This window comes from Pyrgilauda ruficollis, unplaced genomic scaffold (genome assembly GCF_017590135.1).
Source record: "Pyrgilauda ruficollis isolate IOZ18807 unplaced genomic scaffold, ASM1759013v1 scaffold2, whole genome shotgun sequence".
NCBI lineage: Eukaryota > Metazoa > Chordata > Aves > Passeriformes > Passeridae > Pyrgilauda > Pyrgilauda ruficollis.
Genome location: NW_024519206.1, coordinates 9,545,182 through 9,571,450, shown reverse-complemented (window position 1 = coordinate 9,571,450; position 26,269 = coordinate 9,545,182). Strand labels below are relative to the sequence as shown.

Genomic DNA, 26,269 nt, shown 5'->3' with positions numbered 1-26,269 from the left:
CATCAGTGACGTGTTTTCACCAGTACTCGTGAAGTGACCCTAGTGTGCAGTGAGTGGCACAGATGAGGCATATGCAGAGATTTACCCATTCTGAGAAATCCAGCTCCTCTACCACCCAACAGAGCAAGGGAGAAGAGGGGCTATCACAATCAATCTAGAGATTGTATTTACACAGGAAGTATCTTCTTGTCTTCTACAAAGTACTAGCACCTCCTGGTACATTCAGGTTTCAGATGGGTTGGGCAAGGTAAACCAGCTGCACCTCCAAACTGATAAATAGTGTTTTGTTCCTTCCCATCTTCTCAAAGTTCACCCCGATGTGCACCTACCCATTTGCCTACATCTGATAAACAAGTTATTTTTTGTATTTTATCTCCTTGGACACAGTATTATTAAATTTTAAAACAACCACAATCATATTCTTCCCTTTGCAGGTATTGGTACACCTCAGTAAATGTGCTTTATACTTTTAAAAGGAGGTGAATATCTCTTTCTTGCCACAGATATATTTAATATTAAAAATATGAAAAATCCATATGGATTAAATATTGATTTTATTTTTTAGAGAGCAAGTACAATGATGTTGCATTAAAATAATGCTATGTCTTAGTTGTTACAGCTCTGATAGAAAAATAAACATCTCAATATGCTACAGTGTAACTCATTAATAAATATCACAATAGAAGTTAGTAGTCAAATGAAATTAATAAAACAGCTATAAAAGTATACTATTTTAAATAATAAAATATTCAGTATATTTCCAGATGAACAAAAGTAGTGATTTAAAAGTATCATTCAAAATGTAAAATGAGCAGTAAGAAGTTATCAAATTTAAAAACCTCTTCCCTTACTAACATTCTCTATGCATAAAATCTAGACACACATTATTTATCTCTCTATATTTATTTTTTACAAAAGGTAGTATACATTAAATAAAAAGTTTAAAACTGTAGTATTATTAATAGCTGTCACACAATTGCTAAGTAAGACACTTTAAAGTAGCATTATTTTTTAAGCAGTAGTAGGTAAGAAGATGTCAGCAGAGTGAATTCATCCAACATTAATGACTCTGCAAAAGACTCATTTTTCAACATCTCTCTTCAAAATATAACTGAAACAATCCAAATATGATGTAGGTATCAGGATGAAATGTTAGAACTTGGACAGAAGTAATTATTTTAACAAATGCCAGATATTTTTTTAATAGGTACCATTTTTTTTTTAAAGCATGTTCAGAAAAGGAAACAAAGAGAACATGAAATTCATAACAGCAGAAAGCTTAAGAATCTAGAAATTTAAGGTTTTTTCTTCCCCCCTGCCCCCTGACAGGCCAACCATTCTGAGCTGAATTGCTCTCAGTGAAACCTCACTGATTTGGCATGCTATAAATATGCATTCCCGCTGGTTAACTTTAACATTTTCTCCCCCCATCCAAGAATTTCAATCCTCTGTAAGAGCCAACAGATACCTGTGCATCAGAGCAGTCTCAAGATCAGAATTAAAAATTAGTGTTTTTCTTAAGTATTGCTTAATTTCTGCTTTCCCCTCTGTTGCAAAATGGTAGCCAGGACATTGTCACCAGGCGTCACTCGCAGTCGGGACAGAGTAGAAGTCACCCAGCACTGACTCAGCACAAATGCGTCTGTGACAAGTGCCCTTTACAGCCACTGTTACATTCCTTAAGGCTGGCTGGTGGAGATCCAGGGGCCGGTGGGAAGTCAATGGGCAGGTGCCCAAACGCTCCCCAGGAGCTTTAATGGAGGGCTGCAGCATCCACGTTTACAGGCTGTCCCTTGCTGGGTTGTGTGCAGGCATTTTTGATGAACAAAGGTGCGAAAAGCCTGCAGCATTAGGGTTCAGACTGCACACAATGCAGCCCCAGTCTGGGGCAAGTGCCTGCGATGCAAACCTAGGGCACCACCACTGCCGAGCCAACCTACTTTGAAGAGGTTTCCTGCCCTGACAAAAGGCAAAGTGAGATCTCAGAGCATCATTTCTGCACGGATGCTGTGGGGATCCCCAGCACTCACTGTCCCTCTTGAAGCCCCACACAGGCAGCCATGCCCTTGCATGTCTCTGCCCTGGGCATCACCAGAGCCTATGTCTATTTTAGGATGGAGGGGTGCTTGAAGCTGTTTCACACATTTACTCCCATGGTTTGCAAAACATGCACACTAAGCAGGAAATAAATATTATATATGATCAGACTGGGAAAAAAATATTTTTCCATTGCAGTCAGAAGAATGCTTTACATAGCAGGTTTTCATGACATCACAGAGAGGAAAAAATAAATCCAGTTGTAAATAATAGCTAAAATGTAAACTATGCCCATACGAACATCCTTCCTTTTTATGGTTCATTTTTAACGTCCTTGCAAATGTAAGGGAATTTCAGCTGGGCACAATGAAAATTCCTTGCATACCATGTGCACGTTTTCTGGATGAAACAGCTATTTTCCCACACATTTCTGTAGCAATCTTATTAGTGTAGTCATGAATGCTTGGAAAGAACTATTTCATAGCATTTCTTCATTTTATAGTACTCAAAAAAATCTGAAGGAAAATACATACTTTTTAATTACATAAACATGCAGTTTCTGAAGTGTCAGGCAAATAATGGGTCAAAGGTTAAAAAAGGGCACTAGAACTGGAAAAGTATACATATGGATTTTAACAGTAACAAATATGCTGTTAAAAGTCATGCACATGCTTCATTTGTGGGACCAAATCTAAAAACAATTCTCCAAACCAATGATGAGATGCAGCAGTATCTGCTGGAATACTTTTGGATATAAGCATGCAGTAGAATTATTGGACTCCTTTCCAAATTTTTTTGAAGAAGCCCAGTATAAGAAGTGTTATTTGAGAACTTTGGAACGCTCTATTCTGAGGTTAGTTACTTTTCCCCCTATTTTTATGAGCATTTTTGACATACAATACATTGAAAACTAATATGAACTAATTTGTCTTTAATATCTCCCATATTAAGCACTATAGGAAGCACAGTCCTTCTGCAATCAGCGAAGAAATTCCTTGTGAATTAAAGGCTGCTTTCTCATTTAAGGTCATGTGCTGAGGGAGCACAGCTCCCTAAATAGTGAGGCTTTTGTTGAGCTATTCATCTCCTGCAGCAGCTCTTCTGAAAAACATGGTCAAAGGCAGAGGGAAACAAGTACCAAGCAAAGCCAGAGTTTCTCATGGATAGATTCCATCCCTAGAAACAAAGCCTCCTCCCAAGAATCCTGCTCTGTATAAGCTCCCCACGGGCCTTCTAAAAGCCTTGACCTGTCACATTAGCAGCAGCTTATTCTCTTTCACCAGCCTCTTCCACAATACAGCAAAACCATGAGGGAGATGCAAGAAAGCTTTTTCTATTTTTTTTTTTTTTTTGGTTAATTTATATACATTTTTTTAAAATTTCAGGACAGCAAGCAGCTTACAGTGCAATTTGTCCTGTGAGCCTGCTCTTTTTGATTTTAGAGCATTTTAAACATTCAGGCAGGTGTCTGATAAGGGAATACTGGCCGTGCCCCTTCACAGGCAGCAGTCCAATGCCAAATGCTACAGAAGAAAAGCAGTAGCAGCGTGATGTGATGTGTCTGGAAGATGGGTATTACAGCTCAAGTCTTTCTTCCACCAAGAACCCAGTTTCATCATCCCTTACTCACAAAACTGAACTCCCTCTAACAGTGAAAAGTAATTTGTAATGAAAAAAAAATATTTATCAGTTCAGTAAATGCTTTAGTACATGCTTTAAAGGCTATTATGGATGAAAATAGATTCTGAGGAATCTTTTTTTGTAAAGGGTTTATCACACTGTTTAAAGAACATAATTAACCTTTTTTATATACTTAGATATACTCCATTAAGCATTTTTAAAATTTAAGTTAAATAGACAACCAGAGATTGTTTCCCACTCACAAATAGCCATGAATTGTGACAAGGGTAACAGCAGGTCAACCTTTATCAATCTTTTACCTTTATCACATCAAAACAGTTGTTTGAAATCTTTTAATTTACACAGGAGGAAAATGATCCTATATACTTTAAAAGAAAATGAGAGTTAAGGTGTAGTTGGTAGACTACGGAATTAATCTATAACTAAGGTTTTACAATTAAGCTAACACTAAAGTCAGAGTCAGTGTAAAGAAACACTCTTTTTGTTAAATGAGATAATTTTACCTGTGTGGTAGAAAGCTCAGGACTTACTTTGGAGACTGCTTTAAAAACATTTAATAGTCCAATTTACACTTTTAAAAAAAAAACAATCCCTAAGCTTTTATGATTAATGAAAGGCCCATTGTCTGTGTATTATTTTTCTCAATCCCACTTGATCCATTACCCAAGAAACTTAACACACATAAAACACTCATCATTTTTCTACACCCTGCCTTCCTTTCAGTCCTCACAGTCCTCAGGTTTCAATGAGAATTTAAAGAAAAAATACAGAATAGGAAATACAAGTAATTTCTAAAGACTGCGCATAAGGAAGTCCTGCTTTGTTTCTTTAACTCTTATCTATGACAAGTAGTGACAGTATTTAGTATTAGTAATAAATGTTGGTGAAATTATACACTGTCTTCTGAGATGATTTTTCTTTTTGCCAGTAAGGTTTTAGTGCATTAGAGGTTGACCAGATTTTCATAGGGTTTCAGCAGCATAGAGTTACTAAATCAGACTGACGCTTCCAACAACTATATAACAAAAACACGTGTTCTACCACTCTAGCTGGTTTCAGGGATTAAAAAAAGATGCTTCTGCTTGACTTTGTAGCTCACATTCTGCTCTCAGATAAGCTTATATTGGTCCCACTGTGTTTGGAAGAGTTTTGCACACTTCTGAAGGCAGAATCTGATCCATATTTATAAAGTCAGTTAATGTGTTCTTTTGAGAAAAAGACTCTTATTTTCCTCACTTTCTTCTAAATTGCAGGTTCTTTTCTCCATCACACACTGGACACATTTCTCAATGCACAGTCACAAAAAACTGAAGTAGTTACAAAAACCTTAGAAAACCTAATCTCATCAACTAATTTACACAGAGAAAAAGAGCATATGTAAAATCAGACTTATGCCTGACATCATACACAAGATCCAAGTCCTTATTTGGCAAAACACTGACATGTAGCTAGCAAACCAAACACAGCTCTGGTGTAATTTATCTATTTGCAATGGATTTGATGCTGCTGACTCTAAAGGCATAGTCTGCTGGCAGTGATCATCATGTAGACTATGTTGTTGGGTAGAGGAACTCTCATTTTCTGTAGTCACTCAGTTTCCAAACACAATAAATTTTGTATAAAATGGGGGCATTATATTTAAACAAGTAAAAAAGCTTACAATTACTCTTTATCAGATATAAATTATCCTTAAGTGACATCATTCATACAAAAAACCTTATAAATATATAATTTACCTGTGTGTGCATGCATGTGTATGTATACACACACAACATACACCTATACCAGGAACTAAACACTCATTTAATCCCATTATTTTATGGAAAAGATAAGAGGAATAAACAGACAAATCAGTGGAATCTGTCAACTGAGAGAACTATAAAAGTACCATTTACTCTATTTAAGAGCATTTTAATAGTTTCATCTATTGCTATAATATACAGCAATGTGAATACTTCAGTCACAGCTTTTGTCCATTCCCACAGAGCACATCAGTGCTAGCTACATGTAGAGTGAGATCAGTGCTTTGTCAGACCGGTTTGTATCTACATTCTAGGCCATAACTAAATAAATTAGAATATGCTAAAGTGCTACATCAACACTAATGTTTCTGAACAGTAGTAACGCACATTTCTCTTTCAAAAAAAAAATTTAAAAAAATACAGCAGCTATAGTTCCAAACATAACCACATAATGTGAATATGTTTACATGTCACTTTGTTACAGTATTCAACAAAATGCACAACACAAAACCATATGGCAACAGTCAAGACTCCCACAGAGTACAAAAGGTAATTTCTTAAAAGTCGAGCTTGATGGAAATAGACATTTGCAGTCTTCAGAATTCACACTTGAAAGTTTCATTTAATCGCAACTTGCAGATGTCGATATTTATTTCCTCTGGTTTGTCACGTCTGTATGTTACTGTTCTTGTACAAACTGTAGGCAAAAACATCTTATCCTTGAAGGAGAAGATACAATTTTTATCAGCAATTAGCTAACTTTTATATGCAAGAAAAATATTACTGAAGATGATGGCTCTGAAATCAATTACCTTCTTAGTTGTAGATACTCTGTAATCAGATGAAGATTTAACTTTATTGCTACTCCCCTGCAGAATTATCTGCCTGATGATAAGGACAACAAGCAACCCAATCAGAAAGGTAACTATAAAGATTATGGAAAAGACTCTAAAGTAGTTTCGTCCAGAGAAACAATCTGCAATGAAAGGAAAACACAAGGGTAAAGGCTAATTTATGGAACAGACACACCCTCTAACAGAGGCATATCCACCACTGCTTAGTAACTTATTAATGCTGCACAAATGTAATACAAGCCTGATAAAAATTAAGGGAAAATAAATTAAGGGAAATTAAGAAGAAAATATGCAAGCTTTTAAAGTGGGCATATCAAGAAAGGCAATTCAGATCAAGATCCATTGTAGAAAAATAGTGAAACAATTATTCCTTTAATCTACAGAACTTAGACTCAGGCTTCATTGTATTGCCCACCATAAATTCTGTGTAGACCAGTGAGTTTATAGCTGAAGTAGAGAGGATGAAATATAAGAGATGTTTGGGGTTGAGAGAATTTAATCTTCACAAGATGACAGTGAAGATCACTGGTAAAATTTGAAAGAAAATGTGTTTTATTGAATCCTTGCCCAGTGCTCTCCTCACAGGCAGACTAACACAGTAAGCTTTCCTTAATATTGAAGTTACGAGAAAAGTATTCACAATTAGTTTCCTCATTTATGAACTGTAGTATAAAAGGATTTATATAAATGTTAAGTGACAAAAGGTAACCATTTACCTGCATTTTTATTGCTGCATGGGGTGATTAAACTTGATAAGATTTTATTGAAAAAGATTTTATTCTTCCACAGCCCTCATAACTGCAGTTTTTTATACTTGAAAGGAACTTTTAAACATTACTGAACTTGAGGTAAGCATTCTACTTCTTTCTTTCCTGTTTCTGGTAATGTAAAATACTATACGCATGTTCAAAGTAATAAAACATACAGATGCCATAACAAATTTTTATAAATATTTCTTTAAGCATTGCTCAGGCAGGATTCATCATTATTAGACACGACTTCTCAAGGAGCTGGGAAAACTGAACTTAGCAATGCTTGACAATCTTATTTCCTGTTATTATTTATCTTTTACTTTCCCTAAAGCTATGAATGATTTTTCTCTTTTTCCTGCTTTCTTTCTTTGTAATTGCAATAATGTGATATACTTCTGAAAGACATTCTAACATTGGCAAATTCAATTACTAATTGCAATAGATTTTAATCTCTTATTAAAATTACCTAGAAAATGGCACTTACCTGAAGTATTATCAATATAATGCAGTAGATAAGTGCATGAGGTTGTGCACTGGTCAAGTATTACTTGAGATGCATTATTAGAATGATAGCACTGAACACAGTTCCTGTAAAATAAAAATTATAATTAAAAACCTATGTCTTTCTCTGCACTCCCCTTTAAGAGATTGTATCAACAAGCTGACGTATTGCTTGCACATAATGCTTTCCTGTTGTTAGTAAAAACATTGCGACATTTATTTATTTTTTTCTGAAATATGATGCCTCTCTCAGCAATTATCCCTCTGATGCTTCTCAGAACCAGCTACTCAGAAGTTGCAAACTAAAACATGTCTTTGGCTTCAAGCCACCTTCATCCAATTCTGCCTTTTGTGATTCAAGGGTGTAACTGAGGTCCAGTTTTCTTCAGCTTTCAGCCTCCACTTTCTAGTCCTTCCTTACCTATCAATCTCATTCAGATGCATGCTGGAATTGAAGAGTAGAGGTAGGTAGAGGAAACAAAGCTTTGTCAATAATTTTTGGGTGCTATGTTAAGACAAAGCCAAGTAAGTCTGCACTGCTGAGCAGTTTAGACAGAGAGCATGACAAGTGGGAGGCGATGCTCTCAGTCTTACTGTCTTCACCGTATAGCTCTGAAGGAGACAGATGTCACAAGAGATCTCAAAAAAAGCCCTAACTGAATTTTTAATGAAGATATGCCATCTTCTGAATTTATTAAAGGCACACATTTCACAGTGACCTTGAACAAGTGTAAACCAGAAAGGTTAACTGCATTTTATCTAGTGAAATCTTAGCAGCAACATTTCCAGATGTGGCCAAGCTTGGTTCTCCAGCATTTTCACCTGATGAGATAAAATTAAAATAAATACAAATAAACAATGATTCTGTTTTCAGCGCAATGAAAGGCTGATCTTTCACCCTCTGCACCACATTGATCTGAGATGCAGAACATTACATGTGTGACGAGAGGGTGCAGAAGAGACGTGCCCAAGGAAAGGGCTTCATTTGCTCTCTGTGCCAGGGCCACACAGTACACCACTGAGAGCCTGGCCTAGCTTGTCCCCTCCTGGGCTTGCTCATTTCAACCTCCACACTGTCCCTTCCTTTACAGGAGTAAGGAAAAATGACATGCTTTAAGACGAGCATGGCAAAGACTAAGTGTTTTGAAACTGAGCAAAGAGGAATGTTGTTCTCTGGGTAAGACAATACACAAGTACTGCTCTAGCTCCACACCACTTTCTTTCAGCTGAAAAGCACAAGGATTATGCAAAAACTAATGTGGAGAACATTATTTGACTGGGAAAAATTCAAAAGTAGGATCTATTTTCCATTTTTAAAAATACAAATTTATGCTTTTATTTCCTACCCAGGAGACCTTATATGAAGAATGGTTAAAATAGATGCTGACATGCAATTCTCTTAATTGTCAGTGTGAATCCAGCTACACAGAGAAGTACCAAGTGTGAATTGCACCAGTTTCCTAGAATCTAAATAGCTACAAATCATAAGCAGAAATATTTCTTCATGTTTCAATATTAGGGAGTGAAAAAGTCAAGTCTAGCACAAGAAACATACCAGTTTTCTTCACAGGCTTTGTTACAAGTAGGACAATATTCACAGAAACGTCCAAAGCTTCTTGGGTCTGTGCATTCACACTTTCCACATACACATTTTCCTCTTCCACTGCAAATCTGGCCCTTTGAATTCAGGCAGTGCTTTGCTGATTGTGATGAGCACTCGCAACGATCACCTTCCCAGCCAGCAAAGCATTTGCATTTACCACCTTCACATTCACCATTACCTATAACACAGAGAGTCTGGAGTCATAGGCTTCCATGAAAACAGAAAACAAATTTTAGATGGATACATTTGTACTGCTTGTGCTTTACCTTGAACAGAGAAAATTTAGACCTTGACTTTCTAATTAGTTTTTAAGTTAATAACTTGGACTGAAGTTACTGGCATGATCAATATTGAAGACTGCTGTTCATTGTTAAGTTGAGCATAAGTTGCTACTATGATGTCACCCTAAAACCTTTCACTAAAATTCTGCTCTTTTGCTTTGGATCAAAACAATGGAGATTAGGAATTACACAACGACCAGGAAAATAGTCTTCAGGCAAACTAAACAAACTTCTCTTTAGCAAGAAAACATTCCATTCAAATAAACAACAAGATTCAGTGGAAGAAGGAGTATAAAGTTCATGTGGACAGGCCAGGTTCTTTCCTTCCTTTTCATTTTCCATTTCCACTTCCATTTCCATTTCCATTTCCATTTCCATTTCCATTTCCATTTGCTTTTTTTCTTTTTTTCTCTCTTCCCTACCATAAAGCAGACTACAAAAAGAATGAGAATTTCTAACAACACTGTTTCACTTAGAGTCTCCTTTCTGAAGCAGGCATTGCCTACAGTGTTCATGTTCATACCAGTATTTGAAATCAAGTGTGTATGTCTCACAGGACTCATTTAGGGTGGTAGAAAACCAGAACTTCACCTGGAAGCTATGATCTCTTCTTAATCTCTTCAGTATCTCATATTCCCATTATGCTAAAATGTATCAACTAGCTTCCTGGAATAATGTTATTTTTTGTTTGAGAAATCAGTATCATTACTTATTAAGAATTTTGAGATTTAAATATTAAAATAGCTAAACTTTGGAAAAAACTCAATGTATCCCTTAAAAAATGGTGGTGAAATTCAGAAGACAGTGCATATGCCAATGGTGAAGAGAGCCCTGGAGTGGAAATTCCTAACAGGGTGTTCAGGACATTTCCCACACTAATTCTGCACAAACAATTCTAGTTCTTGACAGCCTTATATCATTGTTTTCAGCTGCATCATGTAAAGTAGCCTCAGAAAACAAAACAAACCAAGAAAATACTGACATAAACACTGCAACTTACCAGAACACAAGTTTCCCTGGTGATACGGGCAGGAAAAATCATCCATTTCACAGTACTTGCCATACACCTTGCCTAGCTTGTTTTTGAAGCAGAAACATTTTCCATCTATGCAATTTCCTTGACCACTGCAGATGGGCTGGTCCTGGTGTTGCCGGCACTTCTCTGAGGGAAGCGTGTCTCTGTTAGAGCCACAGTTACTGTCACTGCACGGGGACTGTTTGCTGTCAGGAGAAGTTTCTTCAGCCCACACTCGTTTGTGCCCTGTGCTGTCTCCATACTGGCAGGCACAGCTTTGCTGCACATTGACAATGGCAGTTTCATTGAAACCAATAGGCTTTAGTATGACATATTTTCTTCCTCCAGTTGTATGACATCCTTTCATTGTAACTGATACATTGAAAAGTACCTAAAAAGAAATAAAGACCGATTTAACATTATTATTATTTTCTTGCTTATATTTGCTTAAAATTTTTAACACATAAATAAAGCAGAGTCTTATATTGTATATGAATGTGCACTAGCTGATAATAGCAAAATACACAGTGGTCACTTGTCAAACATGATGTATTAGTCATGATAGACATCACAAATACAGTTAAAATCCAAACAATAGAGGATTGACAGAAGTCTACTTTCAAGTTAAAAAAGCATAGTTGCAAAAGACAAGTTTAATACAAATTAAATGGAAATAGAAATATCATTGCTATCCTCCTGCTGTTATTTAACATGTATATTCTGTTATATCACAGGACTATTTAGATAAGAATTGGGATTAGATTGAGCAAGACAATACACAAACAGAAACAGAGATACTCTTCATAAAAAGAATCTATAATGAATGTCCTGCATCAGAATTGGTCATGCACATACATATAAATCACACAGGTTTTTGGATGGCTCTGGCTACCCTACTAAAATACAGAAACAGCTCACATGTTAGCAGTTACTTTTCCCAATTCCGTGGACCCAGTGTCTGGCTCCAGGCCATGTCATGGCCATCACCACCATCCTCCAGGTCCTCATTCCAGCAGTGCCCACTACAGCAGCAGCTCCCATGGCTTTTTGTAGTCCTGGTACAGGACCCAGGATCATTTTGGTGGTTAGGTGATTGCCATAAAGTTTCCATCAATCACCCCTAAAAGTTTTTGACTGAATGTGTGATGCACTAGATATCAATCTTGTATTTTATAATTATTTCTTTGTTTTTTTTGTGACCAGTATGCTTCTGACAGAGTATTCTCTCTAAGGTTTTGAATTTTTTCATCGTCCTTATGTAAAGCAACTCTTGATTCCTCACAAAAAAAGTGTAACCAGGAGGAAAAAGTGAGAAAGTAACACAAGGAAGAAAGTACCTTTAATCTTTACTACCAAAAAATAAAGATTTCGAAATAAAAAAGGAGAAACCCCGAGAAACTGATTACATATGAGGCTGAAACTACCCGCAAATACTGAGGCCATTCATCTCTCATCACTGTCTCTCCCTCCTGCTGCGCCCCCACACGAGAACAACCCAGCCCTTGGGGACAATGGTGGCTTTGTGGCGAGAGGGGCTGTGGCTGCCTCCACAGACAACAGGAGAAGAATGCTGTGCAGAAACATGCACTTAATGTCATATTGAGGGGGCACACAGGCTTTGTCTCACCCTTTGCTTTTCTTCTTCTCATTTCTCAACTGTGCCACTACACACGTAACCTCTCAGTAGCCCACACTCTCCATGCATTGAGATTTCTTCCCTTGGGTTGCAGGGCAAAAGTGTGGCTATAGAGAAATTGATTCATACAGCAGGTGCATATCATGTGGGGAGGACAGGCTGCAGCTAAGGAATGTGCTTTTTATTCAACACAGAGCTCTGCCAGAAAACATCATCTTCAGGTACAAAACAGTACTGGAAGAATATCAGGGATATGGGAGGGAAGGGAAAATCATGTCGTGCATATGAGTTGTGAAATTTGATTCTGAACACAGCAGCAGACAGATTGAACCTGTGGTGACTAAATAATTACAACACCATGACACTTGCTAATAGCCAAAGTTAGTTTTGCACCCTGAAGAGGCCACAGGAATTTTCCAGAATTTAATCCACTTTGTTTTGGTAAGAAAAGGAAGGAAGAAGGATTAGACAATGAAAGGAATGTGAGAATTAAGGAAAAGCATTTTGTCTGTAAACAAACACTGAAATAAGGATTTACGGTTAAAATAAATTAATCTCTTAAGGATGGCTCATTTTCAACAGCCGTAGAGGTTTAGGACCACATGCAATCTTTTACAATCAACTGGCTTGGCTTTTATTAAAAAGAAACAGATATAAATATTTTTCTTTTCATTAAACAGAACAAATTCCAGTCCTCTTTCTTATGACATGCCCAGGGACCAACAGTGGGGAAAAGATGCTTTAAGAATAAAAACAACAAATCTCCTGTAAACTGTAGAAGCTACAATCAGCAGCATGCAGACAAAATTCAGAAGAGGATAAAATACATTCAAATTTACATTACAATTCACACATTTAATTTGTTTTGCTATTTCTACACACAGACACAAGCTATTTCTCACACCAGCTGAGACATATGTACATGTCAAGTAAGAAAGAACTCCTTGACCCTGCTCTCTAGAAACACAGACTTCTTCCTGGCAAGCGAAAAGAATTACTCCAGTAGTTCAAGCAATTAAATAAATATATCAAGGCACAGAGAAGTTTTTCTGGGAAGAAAACCATGCTCTTTACCTCAGCCAGACATCTTCCCCTGCATTTTCATGGTGCAGGATGCTCTGTTTCATTCAGTAGGTGCCACCAATTCAAATGGGAATAAATCATTTTATTAATTTGATTTATAAAATAAACTAATTATCCACAACCCTGATTGTGCAGGAAGACTACTAAAGCAAGAAGAGAGAAAGGTGACATCTAGTACAGTCCCAAGGAACACAAATTCCAGTGATTTTTTTCCACTGGGTGATTATCTTTCATCCTCTTTACGTACAGATTTCATCACAATGGATGTGATGGTTGTGCCCAGCGGAGGACAAAGAAGGAAAGTTTTAATGGACGTTAGCTTTCAGGAAAAGCTTTGAGCCTTAGTTCCACAGGATTAGTGAGAATTAAAATAAGATTCAGGAAAAATAAACCCAGAGAATAATAGAGAGCCTGTGATCATTAATCACATAAATCCATTTTCAGTTTAAGTAAATCCGTAGAAGATTTCACACAATTGAAACCCAACCAAACAGAAAAAAAAGTATTCCAGTTCCTTGAATAATGAGAACTATCAACATACTTCTTTATTATATCCCACATTTTTACATCCTTCCATGCCAGTTTTTTTACTTCCATCAGGACAGATCGCAGTGATATTGAAATGAAGACCTTGGATCTGATTATCCACTTGAATTTTCACTTCAGAGATTAGTTTCTGTAACCAGAAAACAAATTTTAATTGCACTGCATCTCAAAATATAATGTATATTAGTGACTAACACCAAGTATGGCTCCTATGTCTGACTAAAAATGAAGAAAGCTTGTCTGTGTGAATAAAGGAATGAATTAAAGCTTTGTTTCCCATGTTGAAACCCAATTACATTCCATATATACACAACCAGTGAACTGGTAATTCTGATAAAGAGGATTAGGTTTTCCAGATAAAAATGTTTTCAGCTTTGCTAACATGGTTTTGAGACTGCATTTTTCACAATTTGAAAATCTATCCCAACAACCATATGCAACAAAAACTGCTCATTGTTTGAGTCCACGCTGACTTTTAGCCACACATGTAAAATACAACAGTAAACATACATACAACCACTGTTATCCAGCAGAAAAGTTTCCTAATTGACTTGACACTTTAAAAACTTCTGATATTTTGCATTTGTCTTAGAAAATTTTTTGCTGAACAAACCTTAGAGTGACCTAAAGGCTATGGGGATTATTCTTACTGATTTTTCTGGGTCAACTAAGACTATAAAAGCCAACAACTTACCAATTTTGCAATTAAAAATAATGAAAAAGCAACTGCTTTGTAACTTGTATTTCCTACATGACCTAAAATCCTGCTTCCTTCAAAGAAGAAATACTTCTCCTTGACCATTAAAAAATTTATTAAAGCTCTGTACAAATTTATGAGCTGAAAATTGCACAGAGGGATTTTTAAATTCCTGTCATATTACTATTAAAAATGAATTTAGTGGGATATTTTTACTGCCACAAATGGAAATGCAATCATATGAATCTTAACACATGTTTATCTTAGTAGTAACTGTTTGAAAATTAGTGACTCATCCTTGCTTTTTAGCCAGGGATTTTCAGCCAGGGTTTTCCATAGCTAAGCCTAAGGTTTCCCTGCCTGGAAGAAGAGTGAGAGAGGCCCACTGTCACTGAATATCAACACTAAATTTATTTTCTTATCTAAGTCCTTTTTTCCCTAGAATGCAACACATTCAAGACCTGTTCACCATGTGTTTATATAGTAAAAAGCCCCTAAAACTATGATGAAAAACTCAAATTGTGAAATCCAATGAACGTTAGGATGGGAAGAAAGACAGTGTCTAAAAAATGAAAATAAAGCTAAAGCAAACTGTGGGTGGCTGGACCAGGAAAGTCCCACTGAATCTTGTATTGAACAAAGTAATTGCTTCATAAAATTTCATTTCCTCCCCTTGAATGTTTGCCCTGCACTGGACAAGCACTGTGTTTCAATTTAGGAAGGACAGTGTAAAACTGTCATACAAAAGGACTACAATTTTCAAAATTCTATGCCAGCAACTTCCTGCAAACCTCCATATTCAAAATGAGATCTCTTGACTTTATAAGAAGAAGTAAAATACAAGTGAGAACTTCTCTGCAATTTGACTACCCCTAAACTTCTCTGCTTTTGAACCTGTTTGCTTTTTTCCCAGTGTCTCCAACGTGACAGTGAGAAAAGTGTATGCAAAAGCACTCTATGAATTAGGAAAAGACACAGGGGCTGGCTTGTCATTATATCAAATTTGCTGTAAGCAAATTGCTTGATTCTGTGGTAAAGCAAGTAAAATTGATAATTTCAGCCTCCCAAATCTAACTAATTAAAAAAAAAAAGTGATACATGTGGATACCTTGCATATACTTTTGTAGCTGAGTTTTCAACTTTTTGAAATGGAATGCTTGTGTGTAACTGCACAACTTAACAGCATTCAACCATGCAACCCATCACATTCATTTAGATCCTACTCTATGGGCTCCCCATGTTCTGGTATCTCAAATGTCTATTTCTTGACTTCATTTTCAAAGCTGTTTGCACCTTCTTTTCTTCACTAACAACATGCCTGTTTCACTTTCAAACTGCCATTCTGTGTCAATCATGTGTGGAAAGTGACTTTATGGTATTTCCCGTATTATTACTTTCGCTTTCCCAAACTATTACATTCAATTGATGCCTCCAAGCAAGAGTTCACAAAGCCATTTCCATTCTTCTCTCCCAAATCCCTATTAAAACTCTTCACTTCCATGCCTCAAACCCCCAAGTCATTACACTGCTTTTTACAGTATAGATACTGCTTTTCATGATATCCACCATTCTCAAACTACCTCCTTGTAAATTCCCATTTCTTTTTTGTTTTCTAAAAATTATGCTGCAAAACTCTCCAGATATTGCATTAGGTTTTTGCTCTGAATTTATATGGTGTGTAGACAGTGGGGTCTGGTCTGTAACTAAAGATCTGAGGTGCCAAAATTCAAATAAATAAAACATCTTTTGAAGTGACATAGCAACAAGTGCAGAGAATCAAACAGAATATTTAGAAGCATCCTTAGAAATTAAAAACCAGTAGCTCTTGGCTTTGAGACCCTGGCAACGTGGGACTTTGAGAGCTATCATAAGATAGTATCACCTATCCACCTGGACATTAGGAAAAGTAGGGAGTGTATTCTTGTAGACTTCGGATGGAAGACAAGATCCTGGAAATTCCAACTTCACGCTATGAAAGATGAAAAATGTACAAATATTACATAGAACATTGTCAGTCTCATCATACCTGATAGGCTTCTACCACCAAATCATTGAGATTTGCTGCTTGTGATTCTATTTGTCTTGCAACAGTACCAGGCAAGAGAGGTAACAGATCCTATGAAAAAGACAATAATTTATGCAGTTTTAATTTTAAGTATAAATATTGTGCCTTCAGAATTGAAAAAAGAAATCAGGTTTCTAACCTACTTTATACCAATGAAATTGGCTTCCTTGAACGGCAAAAATAACATTGATATTATTGTCAATCAATTTTTCAGAGAGCTGCCCAAGAGATGGATGCTCCTGCAAAATACAACAGGAAAGAGAAGATTGTAGATTAGTAGGAAAAAATCTTGTATTTCATATATGACATATTACATATTTCCAAATCAATCAAATTGGATTGATTCCAATGCAATTGTAACTCCTAAACATACAGAGAATGGTAGACTGACCAAAACCAGGATGGGGCCATCCTAATAAACAATAAAAAAAAAAAATCATCAGGGCATCAGCCAGGCTTATCTGTAGCCAACTATGTTGATCTGCTGCACAGTGGGAGGACTAACTATACAGTACTATTTTGTTGGTCTGAGTCTTATGCCTAAAGAAATATGGATAGGATGTGGTCCATGGTCCATCTAGAAGAGCAGGGAATGATGGGGGGTTCATGTGCAAAAGTGAGGGAGAAAATACAGCATGAAGCACTGAGATGAGGTGCGCTTTTGAGAACAGCAAGGAGGGTAATTAAAAATGTTTGATTCTCTGATGTGTATTTTGGCATCAAATGCAGCCACTGGATCAGGTTCTGGCAACATCAGTATTCTATGCTTATCTCAGTTACTACAGCTTTCTCCTCCGTGTGTTCAAGAGCTACCTAAGGACTGATGACTCCAGTCCTCACCATGATGACCTGCTACATTTTCTTAACCACACCTATGCTTCAAGAAGATGGCATGAGTTTCACAGCTCTCCTCAGTAATGCATTGTTCTATTTGGTGCAGTACCAATGACAACACGTCCTGTGCCAATGACCTGCTCTTCTACACTTCCCATTGAGAGAGCTGACATGGATTTGAGAACAAGAGCTGTGTTGCTATCTCTTCATCCAAGATCTGGGAAGTTCAAGGGTGTCTGTGTGGTCCCAATGGGCTTTGTACACCTGGGTTATGTGAGATCTCTCCAGATCCAGTACTCCAAACCAAACTATTTCTTAAAATCACCACTTATTAACCAGCCTTAAGTGAATACTTCTCAATAAGTAAATTCAGTACTTAAAATTCCTGACAAAAAAGAAAGAAGTGACTGGGGCCTTGGCCTGTGATTCCACTTAAAGAGATTTCATCTGGACACCTCCACTTAGGTACTTCAACCTTTATCCCCCACATAATTTTATTATCTTTCTTTTTGTGGTATTTTTCCCCATCTGCCCCATATTGTCTCTCTCTGGCACAAACACAGTCTGTTACCCTGAACAACTTCTTTCTCCTCAGATTATCCCTTGTTACTTAAGGCACCCTGCAAGTCAACAGCCCTACCAGCAATAATATGAATGGCAAGACAACTGAGACAAAGAGAGTCTTTTGCAAGAAAGCAAAATCCATTTACCAACATATTGCACCATTACAAAGAGCCTGTATAATGTACAGAGAGAACAAAAAAGTTTTTTGGTGCAGTTCGATAATTGGCCAGGGTACATTCCTCTCTCAACATTTCAACACTTTGGTAAAACATTATATTCCTTAAGATAACTGACAAAAGGTAGCACCGTATTAAACAGGCCTTCTTACAGTTCCAGCTGGAGAGAGTAGCCTACAACAAAGTGCTAAGCCCTCCTTCCTTCTCCATGGCACAGAGCACAGTAGTGGGGCCTCTGCTGTGCTGCACAACCCCACAGGCCACGTGCAATTGGCTGGCAGACCACAGGCACACCAAGTGGTCCCAGGACACAAGTGAAGGCAGACATTCTGCAAACTCCTCCTGCACCATAAACATGGGAATGACAGGGGCAGTACCAAGAGATCATGAGATGGTGGCAAAATAAGTCAGTCTTCCTGCTTAGCACATGATACTAGATCTGTCTGAATTCCAGCAGAATGGCTCCTCAGCAACTCTGCAGCTACTAGACGAACCCTGGAATCAGGAGTATCAGAAATAGCTTTCCAACCCTTCATAAACCAAAAACTTACTCAGATGGAGCTTATGACACCCATAGACATGCAAGGGCTGCAGGGACAGGATCCCCAGACTACCTCTGCTCACAAGGAAGGCTGAACTTCCATGTACTTGTTATCAACAGCTCTTCAGAGTGTCCAGCTTCTTGTTTATTTTTATTATAATTGAGTTTAAAAAAAAAAAACAAAAATAACCAAAAAACAAAACCAAACAAAGTCCAAAGCATCAACAGACCCACACTAGCTTTTTAATTTTAATCATGTAAAGAGATGACATAACGTACCAATGGTCACTCATGGAGCCTTCACTTCGCTTGCTGTGAAAACCTTGCTGTAACTTATGTGTTTTCATCTTATCTCTTCCCACTATTGCTTAGGTAAACATACTTTAATTTTAGATCATCTTTCTTGTTTCAATTACATAATTCATTTTATTATTTTAACTTACTTGGTTAAGCTGAGAAGATAACTAATACAAATGTTAAGTATTTCAGAAAGGGAGTTAACCAAGCACAGATCTAAATAAAAGAGACTAGATTTCTGTCCTGTCATGCACTTTTTTTGCTGACCTTTCTGTGACTGCTTAGCAGAAGTTAGAAAGAAACAAGCAGAAAAAATGTCTAAGTGGAAACATTTCTGATATAAAGGCTAAGCTTGTTCAAATAAATAAAACAAAGCCCTCTAAACTGGCACAAGTAAGAAATAAAAATATGCCAACAATCTTCTCATGACTACCCAAAGCTAAGAATCAAAGCAGGAAAACAATGTAATTGTAGAAGTCTTTAATTTAGCACAGCCAAACAAAATTGCATTGATACAAAAAAACCCAAAAAACATGTTTCATATTATGCTTTCTAAAAGACTGACAGACTTTCATGATATTTCATTTAAATATCAAATAGTTATTCCAGCCCTCTGATTTCACCCATTTGAAGTTGGATATCTATGAATAAAATAATCACATGTACCATGGATGAGATGAAAAAAGCAAGAAACCAGCACACTTTCCCTTACAGACACTGTTGTGTTGTCATCAAATCTGCTCCAGAAAATGCAATTTGTAGTACTAAGTTGATGCCTACTGTTAACATGTGGGCATGCAAAAATTAGCACATATTTAAAAAAAAAAGGGGTTAGCAGCCAGAAAACACATGGATCTAAATGTTCTACCGGAGATCTAATCTTTCAAAGTCATTTCATTTGGATGGCTAAAAAAATCAATTTCATAAAATACATCAGTAGTAGTCTTCATGGAGATTTCATTTTCCATACGGGAAAGTTCAATTATGATCTATCAAACCAGAATGCAGAATATCAGTTAGAACACCTTTTTTTTTTTTTCAGTCAGCCATCAATTTCTCATAGCTGCATAGAAATATATTAATTAATTTTTTCCTATTTTCCATTGGTGAGTTTATCCAGTTGCAACAGAAATTAATTCTCAAAGTTGGACAGAAAATAAATACAGTTTGTTGTTTTGGTTTTTTTCCCCTGAAACAGACAATATCTTTATTATCAAAGGAATCCTGAACACCAAAATGATTTGTACCTTTAGCAATTATCTAATAAGCAGAGCAAACATTCCCTGATTTATAGCACTGAAACTAAGAAAACTAAAAAGAAAGAAAAACAGGCAAAGTTCTGCTTTGGGAAAGAAAAGTTTCAGGATTATTTGCTCTAAGTAGAATAAACTGAATAGACTGATTAGAATGGAAAAAAAAATTCTGACATCTGTGAGGAAATATCCAAGAGGTGACAGAGGGAGTATATGAATGCAAGAACGTCAGATAAATGGAAATCTAAATAACCTTCCTGTTAGCACACGCTGATCTCCCTCCTCCGCTTAGCAAGGTCCCAAACACTCACTGCTTCCCAGAAACCTCCTGTATTTCATGATAACACAACAGCCAGCACCCTCTTCCTGCTGCTCCACCATCCTTGTAAATAACAGTTGCTGGGATTACATTCAGGTCTAACCTCACTTACACAAGCCTGCACTGACTTCACTTCCACGTTGCTGGCTCTGGCTGAACACAGGCTGTACACTTCAACTAAGGGCAGCCAGCACTGAGAACAAAACTTCAATGTGCTCTAATTGTACCACAGCTCATACTTCTGCTTTCTGGGGATTACATTGCAATTAAGCAGCGATTCATGTTTCTTAAATAAACAATTCATATTTATTTAAGAAAATACCCAAAGCAGTTGAAACCTATAATTCTTAGGAAAAAAAATAAATTCCTTCAGTCACTTCAGACTACTTTATCTATTACTGAAGAAAATATTTTGAAAGCTAAAAAAATCTGTTGAAGGCATCTTACTTTGCTACAGCAGATTTGCTGCAACTTTTTGCAGAGGTTTGTTTTACCACACATTGGCTTTCTACTGTGAAATCTGAATGCATTTAATGCTAGTCCATCCATTGAGATATCTCATTGCTGTTGTGTGCCCTCTGGTTTACTCTCACCAAGCCTTTCAACCAACACTCCTGTGCATCCTCTGACCATAAACCATAGCCACTACCTTTGTCTTGTGAGCACGATTGTACAATTCCAATGTATTACCAGCTTCTACTTGTGCAAAATATCACACCACACTATATTTTATAAAAAATGTGTGTGATTTTTGTGAGATGCTAATAAAAACCCACATCAAAACCACAACATATTCTTCTTTGCTGTGTATTGTTTTTTTTCAGACTCCAAAATACTTTAGTCCACACAAAAAGAATGGCAATATGCCAGGTGATCAATTTTTCATTTCACAACTTGCCTACCTGGAAAAACATTACTCTAATAACTGAAATAAAAGCAATGCTTTGAGAGCAGTCTAAAAACCTCTTTTATACAGTTTTGCACTGTCTCTCTGAAGGCAAAATCTGTGACCTTACCATACTCGTAGCTTTGATGTACACATTATCTTTCAAGTGACAGTTTCCATCATGGGGAATTACAATTCCTGCTAATTTACTATCAAGGGCCAGATGGGAAGTTTGATCTGTCATCACAAGAAGCAGTCGCTTTGCTTCTTTACGCCATCCAATATGGCTCTACAAAGAAAACAAAATTAGGCGTAAGAAAGCAGTAGCTACCTATCTTCTAAAGTAATCAACAACAAAATGAAAAATCAACATGAAAGACCACTTTCAGGTATTACACTGCCTGGCAGCACTGCATTTAGAACCAGGCTATTTAAAGCATTTTGTGTGGAAATAGACATAATGTACTACATCTGAAAACTACCAATTTCTTTGCTTTTTTCCATTTACCATTTTCTTTGCTTTTTAATGAACAATATCCCACCATACATGCCAGCTATGCTTTATGTAGTGGGCTTGATAACAGCTGCCACATTGCGTATGTCCCTATTAAGTACAAATACAAAGCCCATAGTTTGTAAAATCCTCTGGGGTTCTAGGAAGCATTACAACCAGTAAATATGCATTCATCCATATTGATACTTGGCACTCTGTTCTATTTTTACATTGATTTATATTCTCATCACTCTATAATTTCCTTTTCCTACACAATTTCCTGGAAAGTGCATTAGTATGCAATCACAAATCAATAAACTAAAGTTTGAAAGCCTTAATGCAATTATAAATTGAGAAATTCCTTATTAAGCAGCAAAATGCTACATTTATTCACCATCTTAGGGGACTGATAGCAAAGTGGTAGCCTCAAGGATGAATTGAATGCCTTTTAGGAATTCAGTGATGTGAAGGGTAAGCTTATACCTAAATTGATTTAGACGCCAAATTGTATTTTCAAAACATTTATCTCCCTGATTATAATCAAATTTCTGAGGTACACAGGAAACACATCATATGCTTTTTTTCATTATTCCCTCTCTTGCTTATTCCATCTACTTTTTCACTGCTTCCATTTTATCTCCTTCTTATGACACAGAATCTCTACAATTCTCATGTGAAACATGAACCTGCAGTACAGTCCACGTACTCAGCCACACTTTGTGACTTACTCTCTGCCTCCCTTTCTTCATGGAGAGGAATTCAGCTCCCTACTCAGGTTCACTCTCTACTGTCTCTGAATGGGGATTAAATATCTCAAGCCATCAAAAATAACAAGTACAGAGGGGTGTTGTGTCTTTTTCAACTTATACTTTAGGCAACAGTCTCCCTCAGACACTCCTAGACAGCATCCCTCTAAAGAAGGAGCATTTTATTTGTAAACACAATTTGTCTTAAATCATTGAAAATTCTCCTTCAGCACTGGAAAAACCTCTTCTCCTAAGACTCCATCATATGACTTTGTCATCTTGAGACTTGTTTAGTTTAGGTAATCCTGTGAGGAGCAGGGAGTTGGACTCAATGGTCCTTATGGGTCCCTTCTGACTTGAGATGTTCTGTGGTTCTATGATTCCTACCTACGTATGTCACAGCAATCTAAATTTTAAAGTAGCTCCATGTCCTAACCTGCAACCTCTTGTAACTATGATGCATTGGTTAAAGCAAGATGGAGCAAGTTATAAAGGTCTATTGTAGGCAAAATGAGTGCACATTAATATAATTTATAGTTCATGATGGTCATTACGAATTGCACATTCTTCCCATCCATTTCACTTCACAATTCACTTACCAGGAAAGCCTCCACATTCTCATGAATGTTTCCATTCTATTGTTCTTGGAAGCATATATTATTCTAGAACTCACATGTCATAAGTGTGGAATGTGTCCAGTGAGAAACACTGAATTTTTAGGAATTTTTCCAAAGTTCCAGAATAATTTTTTGTAACAGCTTCAATCACAGTGTTTATGAAGAGTGGTTTTTACTTACCTGCTCATCAAAATTTGAAAATAAAATTGGACCAAACTATTCATTTTTAGCATAGTTTGGATTACTTTTTGTTCTTGAGATATTGTACTGCGCAGAACAATAGTGTAAAGATGGACAAGACAAAACAATTATCCTGACATCATTCTAACAGATGAGAAACACGCCAAGCCTGTGATTTGAATGGGAGTTGAATACTTTATAGAGCATTACCAAACCTATGAATCAACCAAATTTCAAAGTTTGTATTGCATTAATATGCATAAGAAGAAAAGCAACAACCAAAAATAGCTCTCTAGAGCAAAACAAACTCTCTGTATCTAATATGCTTACAGGTTAAGACTTATTGATGCAGGTCTTTTCTATTCTTTTCTGCATGGGAGACACTGTGATGAAATTTTATCAATACACAAAAGTTAATTTTTAGTTGATTTGTACTGTTTTAAAATTTGAAATTTCTAAAAGCTGAGAACATAGAAGTTCTTCTGTTTTCCTTATCTACACAAGCAGTTATGTAAAATATCTCAATAAATTTTCAAGATCTTAAGGAGAAGAAACGTCAAATGGTATGTCTTCATTGAGGAACACAAGCAGTGCTTTAATGATTTTTTAAACTAATTACATAATTGACTGAAATGAATACATGTGTCTGCTCAAACGAGAAGCAGTTGCTTTCATTATCCATCCTATGTTGGTTAGGCTGGTTAAAGCAGAAATTGAAGAACCATAACCAATATCAAAACACGTTCCCTCATGCTCTCCTTTTTCAGTTTCAATTGGAAATTTATACTTAAGGGGGAAATAATAGAAAAGGAGGAAAAAATCTTAATATTATCAGGCATAGCACTGGCACTTTTAATTCAGAAACACTGGCCACCAGTTTATCTCTCTCTATATATATATATCTAGATACATAGTGCCTGAATTGCTATTTCTTTACTCTTTTGCAAATAAGCCCCTTTCTTACCTGGCACACAGCTGCTTGGAGCATCGCATCGAAACCCCCTTCAGGTGTATCAATATTCCCAGAAATTTTTTGTTTATTCACTGCATTTCTGAATTCTGCTATATTGTCAGTCAGGGATAGCACATGAATATAACCATGAGGAGGCATACAATCTAAATTATAATCACTGTACAAAAACAAAACAAATCAAAAGCCTTATTTTTCCTTTGAAGGAGATGAAAATATTGAATCCCCATTAACCCATAAAATCCTGGTATTAATGAAGATGTAGGTAGCACAAAATAAGAAACACTTCCAGACAAAGAGAGCAATTCCATGTGAAACTAAGTTCAGTGGGAAGTAGATATAATTAACTACACAAAATGTATATTATCTTGTATTTTATGGAATTGTGTACATAATAACTTAGTTAATATGTTAACAGTATATATGTAGTGTTTCATACACTACATATATACTGTTAACAATATATATATATATATATAACAAAAAATGCAGCAAGAGGGATGGTATGATGTCAGGGAGTACATAAACCCTTTTGGAATATCTACAGTGTGGTACAACTTTGCTTTTCATTATCCTGAGAAAGGACTGTTATACTGTAGCAGCAAGAACTTTTAATAGGTTGCTACACAGGCTATTGAACTATAAAGAAATCTAAGTTCCTATATCCACTAGTGTTACATAACTGTACACAAAATTAATATAAATATTAATAATAATTACCTCATCAAAGAGATAAGAAAATCCATTTTCAGAAACATCATAGCAAATGATACTTTCTCACATTACACATAAGGGAGATAGTCTGATTTTTATCGTAGGTAAGCTAGTGAAGCAGCACTTATACAGGTCATTGACCTGGGACCCATTCACAGCCGTGATTTATGGCACAAGTTGAAGTGCTTGTCCATTTCAGAGATGCTGAGCAGCTTTCAACTCTCTCAATTTCTACTGCATCCAGACTGTAACCTGCTCTCCTCCAAATCAAGGTACAGTCAAAGAAGGGAAACTGGCATTGAAAGGATTAATACCTGTGCAGATGTCTCCTCTTAGGCAAAATACATCATGACCTAGAAACGCTAATCAATATCCACTCACTATATATAGACGGTCTAGCTGACTGCTTTATCCATAGATAGTCACATCTCTAGAATGAATTCCTCTACTAGGTACCAATTCAAAACTTAGTGAAATCACAAAGGGTACTTAGGGACTTCACAGAACTTTGGATCATGTCTTCCCAGGAAAGGCAAACAAGAAAGTATGAAGAATTAATATTCACTTTTCCAACTACTATAATTTATACAGCTCTGAATTTGTTGTGTACAATCTTGTTCTCCAGGGGATTTTGGAAGTGATCCCTCACTTTATATGTGTTGAACCCAAGGTATATAAGGCATGGCATGGACAAAGAAATGCAGGCAAGAACATATTTTGTATTTAAAAGAGGAGCCCCTTCACATTAGAACTGTAGATTAGAGAATCGCTTATGTTCATTAAATGTGCTGAAACCATATCATGTTGACAAAAGTAGAATTTTCATGAAAAAGTTAATGAATACATGACCATACACTAGGAAGTACCGAGGTCAGAAAGTAAAAACTTTGTGATGAATCTAGGTATCATATCTAAGAAAATGAAAACCACAACAGTTGAATTTAAAATGAAATACAAAACATAACCAAAGCAGCATGGGTTTTGGCTTGTTTTGCCAAAGAAAATACAGCACATTTTTTCTGATACAGAAACAGTTTTTCTGAAATCATTCATCAGGTATTCCAGAAGTAATCACTGTAAAACAATTTTCAGCATTTTCTTAGGGACTTTGTCAAGGAACCACAGTAAAAGGAAACAAAGATAAATTCTGAAGAATTTTAAAAATAAATATGTATAATGCATATTTCTGTCATTAAATACACGTCTCAGTGTTACAGTAAATGTAC

General features: G+C 36.4%; 1 protein-coding gene across 1 annotated transcript in view; it reads right to left on the bottom strand.

The window, feature by feature from the left end:
- Positions 1–3,373: 3,373 nt before the first annotated feature.
- The window catches only part of ITGB8 (integrin subunit beta 8), a 43,817-nt gene continuing 20,921 nt past the window's right edge, over positions 3,374–26,269 (bottom strand). Inside the window, exons 5-14 of the mRNA XM_041466691.1 lie at positions 24,324–24,489; positions 21,454–21,612; positions 16,597–16,692; positions 16,415–16,504; positions 13,687–13,821; positions 10,412–10,817; positions 9,083–9,308; positions 7,511–7,614; positions 6,233–6,396; positions 3,374–6,139 (exon numbers count right to left, since the gene is read on the bottom strand). Coding sequence (XP_041322625.1) covers positions 6,017–6,139; positions 6,233–6,396; positions 7,511–7,614; positions 9,083–9,308; positions 10,412–10,817; positions 13,687–13,821; positions 16,415–16,504; positions 16,597–16,692; positions 21,454–21,612; positions 24,324–24,489 — 1,669 coding nt within the window. The 3' untranslated portion in view covers positions 3,374–6,016. The remainder of the gene's footprint in view (positions 6,140–6,232; positions 6,397–7,510; positions 7,615–9,082; positions 9,309–10,411; positions 10,818–13,686; positions 13,822–16,414; positions 16,505–16,596; positions 16,693–21,453; positions 21,613–24,323; positions 24,490–26,269) is intronic.